We start from the raw sequence: 16,335 nt of genomic DNA on the forward strand, positions 1-16,335 counted from the left end.
TCCCATTTGAATACTAACTAAAGGTAAAGCACCAGTCGTTTTCAACTCTGGGGTGACGTTGCTTTCACAACGTTTTCACGGCAGACTTTTTTTACAAGGTGGTTTGCCATCGCAACCCCCGTGGCCAGTGGTGGGATTCAGCAGGTTCGCACCACTTCTATGGAACCGTTACCTAATGCGCTATCGGTTCTATAGAACCATTTGTTGGTCGGGCACCCTCGGATCAACGGGGACTTTCCCCTCTAAGTGCCTAAAACTCACCAGTTTCTTTCCCCCACCAGACTGCAAAAAAGCCCAAGCGAACAAGTTAGACGCGCGCCCTGCCAGGAATTGCGTCTCACTCCCTCCAGCCCCTTCCAGCTTCACCACTCCCACGTGTGATTAAAACCCAGGCGCTGAGGAAAAAGCAGCTCACGCTAACCACTGTGGCGCCTTCTGGGACTCGTAGTCCTTGCGCTCGGTAGCGCAGCAGGCAGGAGGCTCGAAAGACTACCAGACCCGGCATGCCCCTCGGCAAAGAAGGGCTCCGCTTGCTCGTGCGCGCTCGCGGAGTCAGGAAGCCCCGCCCACTTTCATTCCTGGAAGGATGAGTAGGCGAAGGTCTGTGGGCTGCAAACGCTTGTGGGGGCGTTGGGCTTGTTTGGTTTTTTTGCAAATGGCAGTCAAATTAGGTGACAGATTTTTCTTTTTGCAGAGAGATAAATATTGGAGCGTGTTGCCATGTATGCAAAACAAGGCTTGATAGCTGGGCTTTTCCCCAGCCAATGGTTGATCTGTTCAGATGGGTTCTGTGGCATGCATTTGGGAGCCCCAACTGTAGTAGCTTTCAGGTGATGGTAAAAAACCCCTCTGCCTGGACATGTGAGTCCTCCACCCGTGTTTGCTCAAGCTTGTATAACCAGCTTTGGTTGGCACACTGCTTTTTTAGGGAGGCCAGCCTTTTAAGCTCACATTGCCAGAGTGACACTTCGTTCTGCAAAGCCGGGGTGTCAACCATCTGACCTGGGGGCTGAACTCAAAGTTGAACTTGTTGATCTTCTGACAAAAATATGTAATCTTTCATTGAAATCTGCCTCCGTTCCTGAAAACTGGAAGGTAGCAAATGTCACCCCCATCTTTAAAAAGGGTTCCAGAGGATTTCCGGGAAATTACAGGCCAGTCAGTCTGACTTCAATACCGGGAAAGTTGTTAGAAACCATTATCAAGGACAGAATGAGCAGGCACATTGATGAACACGGGTTATTGAGGAAGACTCAGGGTGGGTTCTGTAAGGGAAGATCTTGCCTCACTAACCTGTTACAGTTCTTTGAGGGGGTGGACAAAGGGGACCCAATAGATGTTGTTTACCTTGACTTCCAGAAAGCTTTTGATAAAGTTCCTCATCAAAGGCTCCTTAGAAAGCTTGAGAGTCATGGAGTAAAAGGACAGGTCCTCTTGTGGATCAAAAACTGGCTGAGTAATAGGAAATAGAGAGTGAGTATAAATGGGCAGTCTTCGCAGTGGAGGACGGTAGTGCCTCTCCCCAAAATACCCTCCCAGTTTCAAAAAGATTGGACCAGGAGGTCCAATTCTATGAGCCCCAAAAGAAGGTGCCCTTATCCTTCATTATTTCCTATGAAAGGAAGGCATTGAAAAGGTGTGCCATCCCTTTAAATGTGAGGGCCAGAACTCCCAATATGGAAATATCTTCAATAAATCTTTCTTTAAACATAATCTAGTTGTCTTTACCTCTTTTACTGTTCTTATTGCAGTATTTAATGCGTGAATTATTAAACTACCTTTCGGTATATCTTTTGATATAGTTAAAATGGTCATTAGGACATAGAACCTGTTGTTAATTTATTTGAATCCCACCACTGCCCGTGGCACAGAGTGGTAAAGCTGCAGTACTGCGGTCTGAACTCTGTTCATGACCTGAGTTCAATCCCAGCGAAAGCTGGTTCAGGTAGCCAGCTCCAGGTTGACTCAGCCTTCCATCCTTCCAAGGTCAGTAAAATGAGTCCCCAGCTTGCTGGGGGGAAAGTGTAGATGACTGGGGAAGGCAAGGGCAAAGTCTGCCGTGAAAACGTCATGACGTGACGTCACCCCAGAGTCAGAAACGACTGGTGCTTGCACAGAGGACCTTTCCTTTTCCTTGCCATTGCCTTCCCCAGTCATCTACGCTTTCCCCCCAGCAAGTTGGGTACTCATTTTACTGACCTTGGAAGGCTGAGTCAACCTGGAGCAGCTAGGGCTGAACTAATGAGAGTGGGCTACCCAGGGTCACGCAGGGGCCAAACATTCTCACTTTAAATATACACTAAGGTCTGAAATAACCAGGAAAGAGTTCTTCAAGGCACAACAGATAGCTCAATAAAAATAGGAAAAATATGGAATCTAAGGGGAGGGGGTCATAAGAACATAAGAGAAGCCATGTTGGATCAGGCCAATGGCCCATCCAGTCCAACACTCTGTGTCACACAGTGGCAAAAAAATTTATATATACACACACACTGTGGCTAATAGCCACTGATGGACCTCTGCTCCATATTTTTATCTAACCCCCTCTTGAAGGTGGCTATGCTTGTGGCCGCCACCACCTCCTGTGGCAGTGAATTCCACATGTTAATCACCCTTTGGGTGAAGAAGTACTTCCTTTTATCCGTTTTAACCTGTCTGCTCAGCAATTTCATCGAATGCCCACGAGTTCTTGTATTGTGAGAAAGGGAGAAAAGTACCTCTTTCTCTACTTTCTCCATCCCATGCATAATCTTGTAAACCTCTATCATGTCACCCCGCAGTCGACGTTTCTCCAAGGTAAAGAGTCCCAAGCGTTTCAACCTTTCTTCATAGGGAAAGTGCTCCCTATGCTAACGGTCATGCTAACCATCTGTGTGTTGTTAGACTTTTAATATGTGCAGTGTTAGAACCAAGCACAAGCCATGACTTTTACAGTTACTCCTCTTTCAGGAATGGAAGAAAAAACCCCTTGATCTGCTACTAACATCTGTTGCTGTTCTCCTTAGCGTTAAGCCGGCCACGGCCGCACAGCGATGACTATAGCACCATGAAGAAGATCCCTCCCAGGAAGCCAAAACGCAGCCCGAACACGAAGCTGAGCAGCTCCTATGAAGAAATCTCTGCCCCCAGACGTGGGGGCATGAAGCCTTTGAATGCAGCTGCCAAGCCAGGGGAAGGGCATGACGTCTTGCTGATCCAACGGACCTCCTCGGTGGACGGGCCCCATCACACCATGCTGAGCTTCTGTAGGTCACGGGCCGAGGAAGACCTTGAGCCCGTGTACATCGAAATGGTGGGGAATGTGAGGAGGAAGCCTTCGGAAGAAGCGGCAGAACCTGACCCAGGAGAATGTGTCTATGAAGAGATGAAATACTTCCTGCCGGAAGAAGGCAGCGGCAGGAAAGGACCGGCTCAGGGAGCTGCGTGCCCTTCTCTGCTGTCGGAGAGCAACGCAGCGCTGGCAGCTGAAGAACTTGATGCCAATGGCCATAAAGACTCTTGTGACATTCCAGCACCCTTCCCCAACTTACTCACTCACAGGCCCCCCTTGCTGATCTTTCCCCCTACCCCTGTCACCTGCTCGCCTGCTTCTGACGAATCACCCCTGACGCCTCTGGAAGTGAAAAAGCTCCCTGTCTTAGGAACAAATTTGAAGTATCCCGGGCAGTCTGAAGGTTCGAGCCCCCTTTCCCCACAGTACCCTAAGAGCCAGAAGGGGGAGGCCGAAAGGCCCCCTTCCCCTGGATTAGTGGTATTTAATATTTCAAGCAAAGTGACGCCGCCCTCCAGCCCCCTTTCTCCTGCTCCTCCCCCTCTCCCCCCTTGCACGCCATCTTCTGTGTCCCACCAACCTTCCACAAACATGGCTTCTCTCCCAGAGACTTATGCAACACTGGCTCATCCAGGGAAAACAGAAACAAACTTGGATACGACAACCATACCTCAAAGACCAAACCCCATTCCAGCAGGAAGTAACCCTTCCGCCGTCTCCAAGTTGCCTTACTCCCCAGTGAAGGTGCCAAGAGTTGAGCTGAAGAAACCAAACGCCAATTCGTCCTCGCCACTTCTGCACAGCCCCACAAACGCGAGGCCCTTTCTCAGCCCGCTGGATGAGCTGACTCTCTTATTCAGTTCCGGACGGAGCGTGCTTCGGAAGACTGCGGTGGGGAGGAAGATCAGAGACCTTGAAAGTGAGTTGGATAGGAGGAGGGGGGTTTCCGCTCTTAGTTCTTTGCACGAGAGTGTAGTGCCATTTCATACATGATGTAGCAGCAACTTCCATGAGTTCAGAAAACTGCAGGCAAAAAAAAAAAATTACATTTATTGTAAATGTGGTCAACTCAAATTCTGTTTTCCTTCTCTTAAAGGCCAAACTGCACATTTGGCTTTCTTTCTTTCTTTCTTTCTTTCTTTCTTTCTTTCTTTCTTTCTTTCTTTCTTTCTTTCTTTCTTTCTTTCTTTCTTTCTTTCTTTCTTTCTTTCTTTCTTTCTTTCTTTCTTTCTTTCTTTCTTTCTTTCTTTCTTTCTTTCTTTCTTTCTTCTTCCTTCCTTTCTTTCTTCCTTCCTTCCTTCCTTTCTCTCTTTCTTTCTTTCTCTCTTTCTTTCTCTCTTTCTCTCTTTCTTTCGCTCTTTCCCTTCCTTCTTTTCTTTCCTTCCTCTCCCTCTTCCTCTCTCTCCTCCTCCTCCTCCAACCTACAGGTCTTGAGTAGTATCAGTCAATCCCAACTGAGAATAAAAGGGAGCAAGGAAAAATTCAAGCCAGAGGACAGACTGCATCATATTCGAGAAGCTCTTTCATAAGCTGCCCAAACTCTCATGGTCTGAACAAGGAATTTAGCTAAGAAAAGAATATTCGCTGGCCTGGAATCCATTTAAAATCTAGTAACTAAAATTTCTTTAGGAAGTTCACTTTGCTGGTGCATAAGTGGCTTGATCCATTTCTCTCTAGCCTCGTACCATGGTCCTTCAAATATGTGCAGGTTTTTCATGAGTTGGATGTGGGTTCCCTCTTCGATCCCTGCTTCCCTGGACCCCAATCAGATTTTTCACATCCAAAGAGCAGATGCAAGGAATGGCTATGAAGAAATAAAGGAAAGTCTAAATGGGCTCATAACCCCCCAATGAAGGGAGGCGGGGCTCCTATCTGCACCCCAAGCTGTTTTTCCAGGGCTTTTTTTTTTTAGCAGGAACACACAGGAACACAGTTCCTGCTTGCTTGGCATCAGAGGGTGTGGCCTAATATGCAAACGAGTTCCTGCTGGACTTTTTCTACAAAATAGCCCCATGGGAAACAATGGTGACATCAGGGGATGTGGCCTAATATGCAAACAGATTCCTGCTGGGCTTTTACTACAAAAAAAGCCTCGTGTTTGCCAATGCAGAAACCATGCTGGACACGAGGTTCAGGCAAAGAGTTCAAGCGGGCTTTTTGGCAACTCACTGGCTGATTCCGCGCTTCACACCAGGCGTCCGTTTCTCTCCGGAGCAAGCTAGCAGTTTCGCACCAGCTGCTCAATGCCGCCATTCTGCGCCAGGGCAACCCGCAGTTTGCCGCGCCGCGGCGTAAACCTGCTTTTTCAGGTTTACGCTGCAGCGCAGCAAATCACGGGTTGCCCTGGCACAAAATGGCAGTGTGGAGCAGCTGGTGCGAAATCACTAGCTTGCTCTGGAGAGAAATGGAAGCCTGGCAAGGTTAGCACGGAATCAGCCAGTGAAAAGCAATGATGACATTTGCAGCTGTTCAGCTGAATGATCAGACGCATTTGGTGATGCACATGAAAGCACTCTGCTTAGCTAACGAGGGGTCCTGAAGGTAAATGGACTATTAGGTGCACATTCGTGTTGTGGGGGGGAGGGATAAATTGTAGGCCCTGCATGAGAAACTGACAGGACGTTTCTCTTCTTTCGTCAGGTAATGAAGCCAATCTGAACGTGACCAGCCGGGAAGGCTCCGTCCCAGTGGAAAACGGATCAGAAACCCAAGATAAGAATGCCAACAACCCTGGGACCCCAGCCATTATGTCACTGTCTGGCTCTGTTGCTGCTGAAAATGGAAATTCAGTCCTGAATGGTAAGCCGTTTTCAAACTAAAAGCAAAACAGTTGAAAAGTTCTTTAATATCTAATTAAACTAGAGCATCCATTGAAGTTGTTGGGCAGTAGATTCAGGATGTATAAAGGGAAATTCTGCTTTACATGAGTGATTGAAATGTGGAATTCTCTCCCAGAAGCATAGATAGCTTTAAAAGGGGATTAGACAGATCCATGGAGGATACGTCTATCAGTGGCTACTATCATGGTGACTAAAGGGAACTTCACAGCCAGAGGCAATAAACCTCTGAAGCCTAGTTCCAGAGGGGCAACATCAGGGGAAGGCTTCAGCCTCTCTGCCAGTTTGGTGTAGTGGTTAAGTGTGCAGACTCTTATCTGAGAGAACCAGGTTTGATTCCCCACTCCTCCACTTACACGTCTCGCAAGAGTTGTCCTTGAAAGGGCATCTTTCTGTAAGAGCTCTCACAGCCCCACCTACCTCGCAGGGTGTCTGTTGTGGGAACAGAAGATAAAGGAGATTGTAAGCCGCTCTGAGACTCTGATTCAGAGAGAAGGGCAAGATATAAATCTATGGTCGTCGTCTTCTTCTGTTGGTCCTCCAGAGTAACTGATTGGCCCACTGTGTTGAGACAGGATGCTGGACTAGATGGACTACTGGTCTGATCTAGCAGGGCTTTCTGATGTTCTTATATTCTCAGATTGTACATATTATTGCAGAAATGGTATCAAAATTCTATCACAGTTTGCACAATATCATATTCTACTTGAATATATGCTTTCCGTTCTTTGAGAATCCTGATGCTTTTCACACCCGTTTAGTAACTGTAGTAAAGTATGTGAAGTTGTTCATTGAGAAGACATGTTTCAGGCAACGGAATAGATGACTGTACACATGGACATCACTGGATGGCCAATACATAACCAAAAGCAGAAGACAGAACAAGACCAGGAGCTGATTATGATATAGGCCATGAATCTTTAATATGAAAAATTAGAATAAGGCTGAGGAAAAACATCAAAGCTTTCATGGGTAGCCACGAAAGAGTTAGAAAATAACCTTAAGTGTAAGGATGTGTTGCTGGTGAGGCGAGCAAAGCTTTTTTTTTTTTTTAGCAGGAATGCACAGGAACACCATTCCAGCTGACTTGGCATCGGGGTGTGTGGCCTAGTATGCAAATGAGTTCCTGCTGGGCTTTTTCTACAAAAAAGCCCTGTGTGAAACAATGGTGATGTCAGGGTGTGTGTGGCCTAATATGCAAATGAGTTCTTGCTGGGCCTTTTCTACAGAAAAGCCCTGTGTGAAACAGTGGTGATGTCAGGGGTGTGTGGCCTAATATGCAAATGAGTTCCTGCTAGGCTTTTTCTACAGAAAAGCCCTGTGTGAAACAATGGTGATGTCAGGGGTGTGTGGCCTAATATGCAAATGAGTTCTTGCTGGGCCTTTTCTACAGAAAAGCCCTGTGTGAAACAATGGTGATGTCAGGGGGTGTGGTCTAATATGCCAATAAATTCCTGCAGGGATTTTTCTACCAAAAAAAAAAGCCCTGCCTAGTGACCCAGATTAAGCTCATTCCTAGTCTTCCCCGTGACTATGTGTGGGCAATGAAGAAAGCTGACAGGAAGCGAGTTGACCCATTTGAAATGTGGTTTTGGAGGAGAAGTTTTGCAGATATCATGGACTGCCAGAAAAGACAAATAAGAACATAAGAATATAAGAGAAGCCATGTCAGATCAGGGCAATGGCCCACCCAGTCCAACACTCTGTGTCACACAGTGGCCAAAAAAAAAACCCCAAGTGCCATGAGAAGGTTCACAAGTGGGGCTAGAAGCCCTTCCACTTTGCCTGCCCCCAGGAGCATCAGGAATACAGAGCATCACTGCCCCAGACAGAGAGTTCCATCTATACCTTGTGATTAATAGCCACTGATGGACTTCTGCTCCATATTTTTATCCAATCCCCTCTTGAAGCTGGCTATGCTTGTAGCCGCCACCACCTCCTGTGGCAGTGAATTCCACATGTGAATCACCCTTCCGGTGAAGAAGGACTAGATCAAACCAAGTCTGAAGGTCTCCCCAGGAGCTAAAATGACTAAACTGAGGGTATCGTACTTTATAAGAAAACAAGACTTACTGGGGAAGACAATGACGCTTGGAAAAGTTGAAGGCAGCAGGAAAAGAGGACAACACAAGATGGACTGACTGAATCGAGGAGGCCACGGCCCTCAGTTTGCAGGACCGGATCAAGAGTGAATAACGGGAGGTTTTGGAGGTCATCCATTTATGGGGTTGCCATAAGTCAGAAAAGACTTGATGGTACTTATTCCACACACATAGAGTGAAGTCTTCTGGAATTCACACCTACAGAAGGGCTGTCAAGTTGCAACCCAGCGAGGGTCTTTCAAGACATTGCCATGGCCTACTGGAAGGCAGAGCTGGCCCTAGACTGTCCGGCACCCTAGGCAAAGCTAACCTCTGGCACACACATACACACCCCAAACTGATAACGTTACCACTCACATGGGGGAAGCACTAGGGCTCTTTTTCTGGCAGGAGCTCCTCTGCATATTAGGCCACGCCCCCTTGATCTAACAATCCTCCTGGAGCTTACAGTAGCCCCTGTACTATGAGCCCTCTAAGCTCTTGGAGGTTTGGCTACATCAAGGGGGCGTGGCCTAATATGCAGAGGAGCTCCTGCTAGAATAAGAGCCCTGGGGAGTGCCCAATTCAGTGCCCCTGGAAGGCAGGTGTTCTAGGCAATTGCCTAATTTGCCTAATGGCAGGGATTTCCCTGCTGGAGAGTATATTTGGGCATGGGACAGAACCTCTCTCTCTCTCTCTTTCTCCCTCCCCCTTACTTTCTCTTTCTGTAGTACATAAAGACAAAGGGGAAAAAATGCATGTCAAGTTATAACTAAGAGGTGTTTTGTTTTTTAAAAAATCTTTAGGTTTACCAGAAGCAAACAAGTATTCAAGGCTGCCTAACAGCAGTGAGACGAGTTCGTCGACACACACGCACAGAGAGAGTCACACTACTCAGGTAAATCGTTCTCTGCTGCTGCCAACCACAGAGAGGTCAGACAGCACTGGGGATGCATCCCTTTACAGACCCTCTTCACTTCTGAAAGACCCAGATGTGCTTTGCATGCAGCTGGTCCCCCCCCCCCCCAGGTTCAGTCCCTACTAGACAGTCATGCGAAAGACAGTCATGTGAAAGACTGAGGCCCTATGGAGATGCCGCTGGTCAGATTAGGCAAGACTGCCTTTGATAGACCAAGAAAAATCTCCCATTCTCTTCAGTCTAATTGTTTCTAAAAGTCAGCTGCCCCAACCTCTCCTTGGGCCATAGTGAGGGCTTCAGCAGGCTTTGCAGAACTAGTTTTTCAGCTTATCTCCTCCTGTTTTGGCTCAGCATCCAGCAGTTCATTTTACGGTGCATTAATCTGATCTTCCAACTTGCATCTGGGACCCTACCAAGGAGGGCACCCTGTCAGAATGGATTTGGGCCAGCTTAAAGAGAGCCAGTTTGGTGTAGTGGTTAAGTTTATAGACTCTTATCTGGGAGAACCAGGCTTGATTCCCCACTTCTCCACTTGCACCTGCTGGAACGGCCTTGGGTCAGCCATAGCCATCACAGGAGTTGTCCTTGAAAGGGCAGCTTCTGAGAGAGTCCTCTCCGCCCCACCCACCTCACAGGGTGTCTGTTGTGGGGGAGGAAGGTAAAGGAGATTGTGAACCACTCAGATTTGGAGTGGAGGGCGGGATATAAATTCAAAATCTTCTTCTTGTTGTGTTTGTAAATCTCCTCTTACTCTACTGATGCAGGCAGAGAGCCAAATTGGGGTACAGAAACCTTTGATTCCTCCCTGTGCCTCTGATATGGCCTTTTAGTTCTGTAGCCTTCTTCTCAGACTTCAGATCAAGAATACCCTGCTTTCAGGCCCCACAACACAACAATAAGAGTGATTTAGTGGTAGCCAGTCGCACACAACGAAACACTAATTCCAAATATAAATTCCAAATATATGGGTATACAAATTCCAGAAATGAATTCCAAATATATGGACGACGGAGGGTCGGTATTTCCGAAGTGTAGGCTTTCGGCTAAGGGTGAATGTTTGCAGTGATTCCCATACAAACACAAGATTGTAAAATTACAAGCTCTTCGGAGCCCGCTTTGGCTCCACTCCAAAAGTGATAGCAATCATTAAGATTATAAACTCTTTGGAGTCCAGGTTAAAGTTCCCATTTCAAAGTGATACCAACACCGATTTCCCACTCATCTTACGCCACAGGTTCCTCTTCTCAGCGGGGCTTCCTTCCAATTTCACACTATCTGCCCCGGGGCTGCCAGTAACATTGGCGTTTTCGTGACGCAAACAGAAACCTCTAAAAACCAGAGTCTGTTTGCCATGCGAAAACGGTGACGTTACTTGCAGCCCTGGGGCAAACAGTGGGCGTTTTCGCACTGACCTTAATTGGCAGCGACGCCCCTCTTCACCGCGCAGGATCTGCGCGGATTTCGCACTAATTGCCGCGGAGCACCCGGAAGAGCCAGAAAGTCCCGCGGCTTTTGCGGCGCAAATGGAAACTGGGTTTTGGCGGTTTCCATTTGCGCCGCAAAAGCCGCGGGACTTTCCGGCTCTTCCGGGTGCTCCACGGCAATTAGTGCGAAATCCGCGCAGATCCTGTGCGCTGAAGAGGGGCTTCGCTGCCGATTAAGGTCAGTGCGAAAACGCCCAGTCTGAAATCGGAAGGAAGCCCTGCTGAGAAGAGGAACGTGAGAGCAGCATAAGGTGACTGGGAAATCGGTCTGAGACGACATATTTATCCATTCATCTTTGGACTTGATGAAGATCTGAAACGGTACACTTTGGATCGACCCACCGTTGCCCATATGTTTGTCCATATATTTGGAATTCATTTCTGGAATTTGTATATCCATATATTTGGAATGTATATTTGGAATTAATGTTTGGTTGCCCATGCACACTGTGTGCATGAAAGGAGTCCCCCACCGCAGCAGCAGAGGGGCTTGGCGACTCTAGCCTAGAAGCACAGCCACAAAAGTTGAAGTCCTTTTCTGACATTACACCAACACATAAGCCCGTAAACAGCCTCCTTTCTCATTGCCTTCCTCCAGCACTTTCTTGCTTCGTATGGCGTTTATGGTGTTTTCTTTAACTGTTTTCACTTGTTTCATATATGTCAATTTTAATGTGTTTGACTGCCACCTTGGGGACTCTAAGTTGGGTGGAAAGGCGGCATAAAAACGTTTTTAATAAATAATAAAATAAACCGGAGCACGCCTTACCTCTGATGTTCTGGGTGTGCGCGATCACCATTTTGCGTGAATAGGTGAACGCGTGGATCTTTCACACATGGAAAGTCTACACATATTCCATGCCTTACCCTATTCGCACAAAACGGCAACAGCACATATCAGGGACACCACAGGTAGGACATGGTACAGTTGGGATGGTCCGTCCGAGTAAGCGTGGTTGTAATGTTTGAAAAAGACCGTACAATTAACTGCATTGTGTATTTTGTATCCCTTTCAACTTTGGAAGAGAGATTGTGGTTTTCAAATGAGCACCAATGTTAAGAGTTTAAACTGGTTCCGCCCCCCAATCCTGTCATCTTGACTTGTTCTGCCCTATGTTCTCCCCGTCTTTGGGGAAAATATCTTGCCCATCGGATGACTAATACGTCGCCCCCACAAATCCTTCAGTTGAGTTCTGTCTCCACCGCCACCTAAAGGTTATTAATTAAAGATCCATTTCCTCTATGTTCAAAGGACCGGGAAGCATTTTAATGAAGGAAGGGAGGAAAGACAATTTTGATCTATGTCCTGGGCCAAATATTTATGTCTGTTCTAAATTGGAAAAAAAAAGATTCAAAGGAACTGCTGACACAAAATTAACTGAATGCGAACGATGCCAACATTTTAAAAAAAAACCCAGCCTTGGCGTCTTTGTGTGAAATGTAGGCTGTATCCCTCTGCGCGGGCTGTCAGGGTTCGCTTCTTTGGCAGCCTTCAGTTCTGAGGCCCTGCTTCAATCACAAGCCAGGAATAATGAAACAGGCCCTTATTTTTTATTCTTATCCCCTTTCTTACAGTCTTTCTTCGCAACGAGCGCACAGAAATGTGCATTTGCTTCTTGTCGGAGACAGTCCACAGATCTTCCTGTAAGGCTGTGCTTCTTTGAGAGCGGTGTTGCGTTCTTTGAGCGCTTAAAATGCAATGTTTTATACCTATGGAAAAGGCAGTAACCCCCCCCCACACACACACACACACACAGCATATTCATGACTCTTCTGACTCACAAGCAGAATGTCGCAGGCTGAGTGTCTCAAGTGTCTATTTTTATGATTTGGCCAGGGGGGGGGGGACACTTTTTGTGATGTTGCCGCGGATGAGCAATATCACTCCCGCCTCTGCCACCATGTCCCTACGCCATTGTGACACACGCTTGGTTTTTACGTTTTAAGTTTTTAAACACTTTCTGGGAGACTGACAATGGACTGTTGCACTGTATGACCTTTGTGCTTATTGTAAAGTTGGGACAGAGAAGCACTGTTCACCTCCCACTTTGATGGTGCTTAGTATTTGGGGAGGCTCAGAGATGGAATTGTAGCAGGGGCTCCTTTGCATATCAGGCCACACACCCCTGATATAGCCAATTCTCCAAGAGCTTCAAGGTAAAAAAGGTAGTCCCCTGTGTAAGCACCAGTCGTTTCCAACTCTGGGGTGATGTTGCTTTCACAATGTTTTCACGGCAGACTTTTTATGGGGTGCTTTTCCATTACCTTCCCCACTCATCTACGCTTTCCCCCCAGCAAGCTGGGTCCTCATTTTACTAACCTCAGAAGGATGGAAGGCTGAGTCAATCTGGAGCCGGCTACCTGAACCCAGCTTCCGCTGGGATCAAACTCAGGTCATGAGCAGAGTGCTCAGACTGCAGTACTGCAGCTTTACCACTCTGTGCCACTGGGCTCCTTTTTTGTAAGCTCTTGGAGAACTGGCTACATCAGGGGTGTGGCCTAATATGCAAAAGTGCTCCTACTAGAATTCCACCCATAGAGAGGGCGCATGTCCCCCACCCCCGGCCAGCTCTGGAGTGCACATCCAGTCAGGTGGTTTAAAGGGAGTCAGATAGCAGCCTTGCTCTCCCTCAACAGTAAAGATTCTTCAGCTCTTCAGAGCACAGCTGTTCCTTCCCTTCTGGCCCATTTAATTTTAATTTAATTTAATTTTTAATTTTTCAATCTATACCCCGCCCTATCCCGCAAGCAGGCTTAGGGCGGCTTACAGCACTAAAACATTAAAACGAACCACATCAAAAAATTAAACAACATAGTAACTACATATATGTCAAATCAGATCACAAAACAGTAATCCATCCAATTGGCAGCAACAGCATGTAGGCTGGAAGCTTTCAACACAAGCGCCTTGATGACTTTCAAAGGACGCCCGCTGGATCAATTAAAAGCCTGGCGGAAGAGCGCCATCTTGCAGGCCCTGGGAAATGTGGATAAGTCCCATGGGGCCCAGATCTCCAGCGGGAGCTAGTTCCACCAGGTAGGGGCCTGGACTGAAAAGGCCCTGTCCCTTGTTGAAGCCAGTCGGGCATCCTTAGGTCCAGGGATCTCAAGAAGATGTTGCGTAGCCCACCTCAGAGCCCAAGGGGAGGGCTCATATGGAGAGATGCGGGCCCAGAGATATGCAGGCCATCTATATCTATGATGAGTAGAGTGGGCAATTTCCTGAAGAAGAATTTCATGCAGGGAGTAAAATAAGGCTGGCACTCATGCTAACAGATAGGAGAGAGGTGCCACTTAAGATGCCACTCGCCTTCACCCACCTAGCAAAGATCAAAGTGGAGATCAATGGGTGGGCCTTTCTTGCTTACCAAGCACGGCTGGAGGTCCCCTCCCCAGATTGCCTTGAAAAGCCACCAGGGGTCGCCATAAATCAGCTGCGACTTGACGGCAACGCGCCCAAACTCTAGCAACTCTACAGTTGCCCCCCCCAAAAAAATGCTGAATCCCCAAAAGATTCCCCGCCTCTTAGACCACTTACAACCAGCAATGGATCTTATGAGGATTGAGCATGTTCTGTACATGAAGTGGTGAAGTATGTGGGGGGGGGGGGGCGGGAATGGGGCAAGGCGCCGGTACTGACTTAGAATCATAGAACCATAGAGTTGGAAGGGACCTCCAGGGTCATCTAGTCCAGCCCCCTGCACAATACAGGAAACTCAAAAATAAAGGTAAAGGTAATCCCCCTGTGCAAGCACCAGTCGTTTTCGACTCGGGTGACGTTGCTTTCACAATGTTTTCACGGCAGACTTTTTACAGGGTGGTTTGCCATTGCCTTCCCCAGTCATCTACGCTTCCCCCTCAGCAAGCTGGGTGCTCATTTTACCGACCTCGAAAGGATGGAAGGCTGAGTCAACCTGAGCTGGCTAACTGAAACCAGCTTCCGCTGGGATCGAACTCAGGTCATGAGCGGGGAGCTCTGACTGCAGTACTGCAGCTTTATCACTCTGTGCCACGGAGCTCTCAGATACTCACAAATACCTCCCCCTAAATTCACAGGATCCTCATTGCTGTCAGATGGCAATCTAGCCTCTGTTTAGAAACCTCCAAGGAAGGGGAGCCCACCACCTCCTGAGGATTTAGGGGAGAGTGACTCGGACATCCTTCCAGGCCCCCATCTCTTCCTGGGCCACCCCACCATCATTCCCGTTTCAGGCGAGGGATCTAATCCGTGGCCCCTTTCCCGTTGCAGGTCATCCATCAGCTCCGCCTGTCGGAGAACGAGAGTGCTGCTCTACGGGAACTGCTGGACTGGCGCCGGAAGCTTTGCGAAGAGCCGGAGGATTGGCCGGCCATCCTGCACCAGACTCCACCCCCTTCCCCTTTCAGAAAGCCAAGTCTCTTGCAAAAGGCCGAGGAGACATCCTGCAACCAGCTGTCTTCAGGGATCTGGGACACCACCATGTGATCGCGACTTTTGGTTTTGATTTTGTTTTGGTAGACAACCAAGTACATTGTCTTAAAAACGCAAAAAAAGAAGAAAAAAAACCCACTTCCAACGCACAGAACCGGCAGGTTTCTCCCATTTTAACGTGTGCTAGCGTTCCCGGAAGCATCTGTTTATCAAAATGCAGGAACGCCTTTTATATAGGTTTCTCACGTGTGTGTATGAATTCGTTCTATTCATAGGATCCAGAGAGCTACCCATTTTAACAGTGCAGATCACTTGTGAGGAGGGGTGGGGAAAGAGGGAAGGTAGCGCCTGGGATCAGTCCCCAATCCCATCCCGAAAGGAGGAGACTGGTGTGAACACCCTGGGGTACCAAATGCACAACTCCTGGGGGTCAAGAGCAATACCCCCTCTCGGCGGTGGAGTCTTGTGAGCACAAATTCTGCTTCGTGAGCTACTGGCATTAAAGCGGTGAGCTGCTACATAAATTAGCTTGCTCTGGGGCCTGTTTACCTGAACTGAGACAAAAATGTGAGCTGGAGGTTAAAAAACTGTGAGCCAGCTCACACTAACTCAGTTTAGAGGGAACACTGGTCAAGAGTTTTACCTCTGCACCACACCCTTTTAACCCACGGAGATGTAATCCTCAGGTGGGGTCAGGGGATCCCCAGTGTGGAGGCCCTCCCCCTGCTGCAGGGGCATCAGGAAATGGGGGGGAGGGAAATATCTGCTGGGCATGCCATTATTCCCCATGGAGACCAATTCCCATAGAGTATAATGGAGAATTGATCTGCAGGTCTCTGGGGGTGGGGGCTGTTTTTGAGGTAGAGACACTAAATTTGCAGCACAGCATCCAGTGCCTCTCCTCAAAACACCCAACAAGTTTCAAAAGGATTGGACCAGGAGGTCCAATTCTATGAGCCCCCCCCAAAGAAAGTGCCCTATCTTTCATTATTCCCAATGGAGGGAAGGCATTTAAAAGGTGTGCGGTCCCTTTAAATGGGATGGCCAGAACTCCCGTTGGAGTTCAATTATGTTTGTCGCAACCTTGCTCCTGGCTCCGCCCCCGAAGTCTCCTGGCTCCACCCCAAAGTGCCCAGATATTTCTCAAATCGAACTTGGCAACTCTACAGAGATGTGGTCCAGAGGGGGTCGCACACTCTGCTGCCCCCTGAGGATTGTCCCTGTGGGACTGAGATGACGGTGGGCTGTGATCTAGTTCATGCATTTTACGTCCTGCTGATTGCGGCAGGACCCAGACTATGCAAAACTGTGGGCTAGGTTGCGGTTGCCCTG

General features: G+C 48.0%; 1 protein-coding gene across 3 annotated transcripts in view; it reads left to right on the forward strand.

Annotated features, from left to right (window-relative positions):
* The window catches only part of MYO16 (myosin XVI), a 224,243-nt gene extending 209,182 nt beyond the window's left edge, over positions 1-15,061 (forward strand). For all 3 annotated transcript variants that reach the window (XM_060231776.1, XM_060231767.1, XM_060231759.1), the window contains exons 32-35: positions 3,006-4,190; positions 5,912-6,070; positions 8,996-9,087; positions 14,842-15,061. In XM_060231776.1, coding sequence (XP_060087759.1) covers positions 3,006-4,190; positions 5,912-6,070; positions 8,996-9,087; positions 14,842-15,057 — 1,652 coding nt within the window. In that variant the 3' untranslated portion in view covers positions 15,058-15,061. The remainder of the gene's footprint in view (positions 1-3,005; positions 4,191-5,911; positions 6,071-8,995; positions 9,088-14,841) is intronic.
* Positions 15,062-16,335: the final 1,274 nt, after the last annotated feature.

The sequence above is a fragment of the Heteronotia binoei genome, chromosome 1, assembly GCF_032191835.1.
Source record: "Heteronotia binoei isolate CCM8104 ecotype False Entrance Well chromosome 1, APGP_CSIRO_Hbin_v1, whole genome shotgun sequence".
Taxonomy (NCBI): domain Eukaryota; kingdom Metazoa; phylum Chordata; class Lepidosauria; order Squamata; family Gekkonidae; genus Heteronotia; species Heteronotia binoei.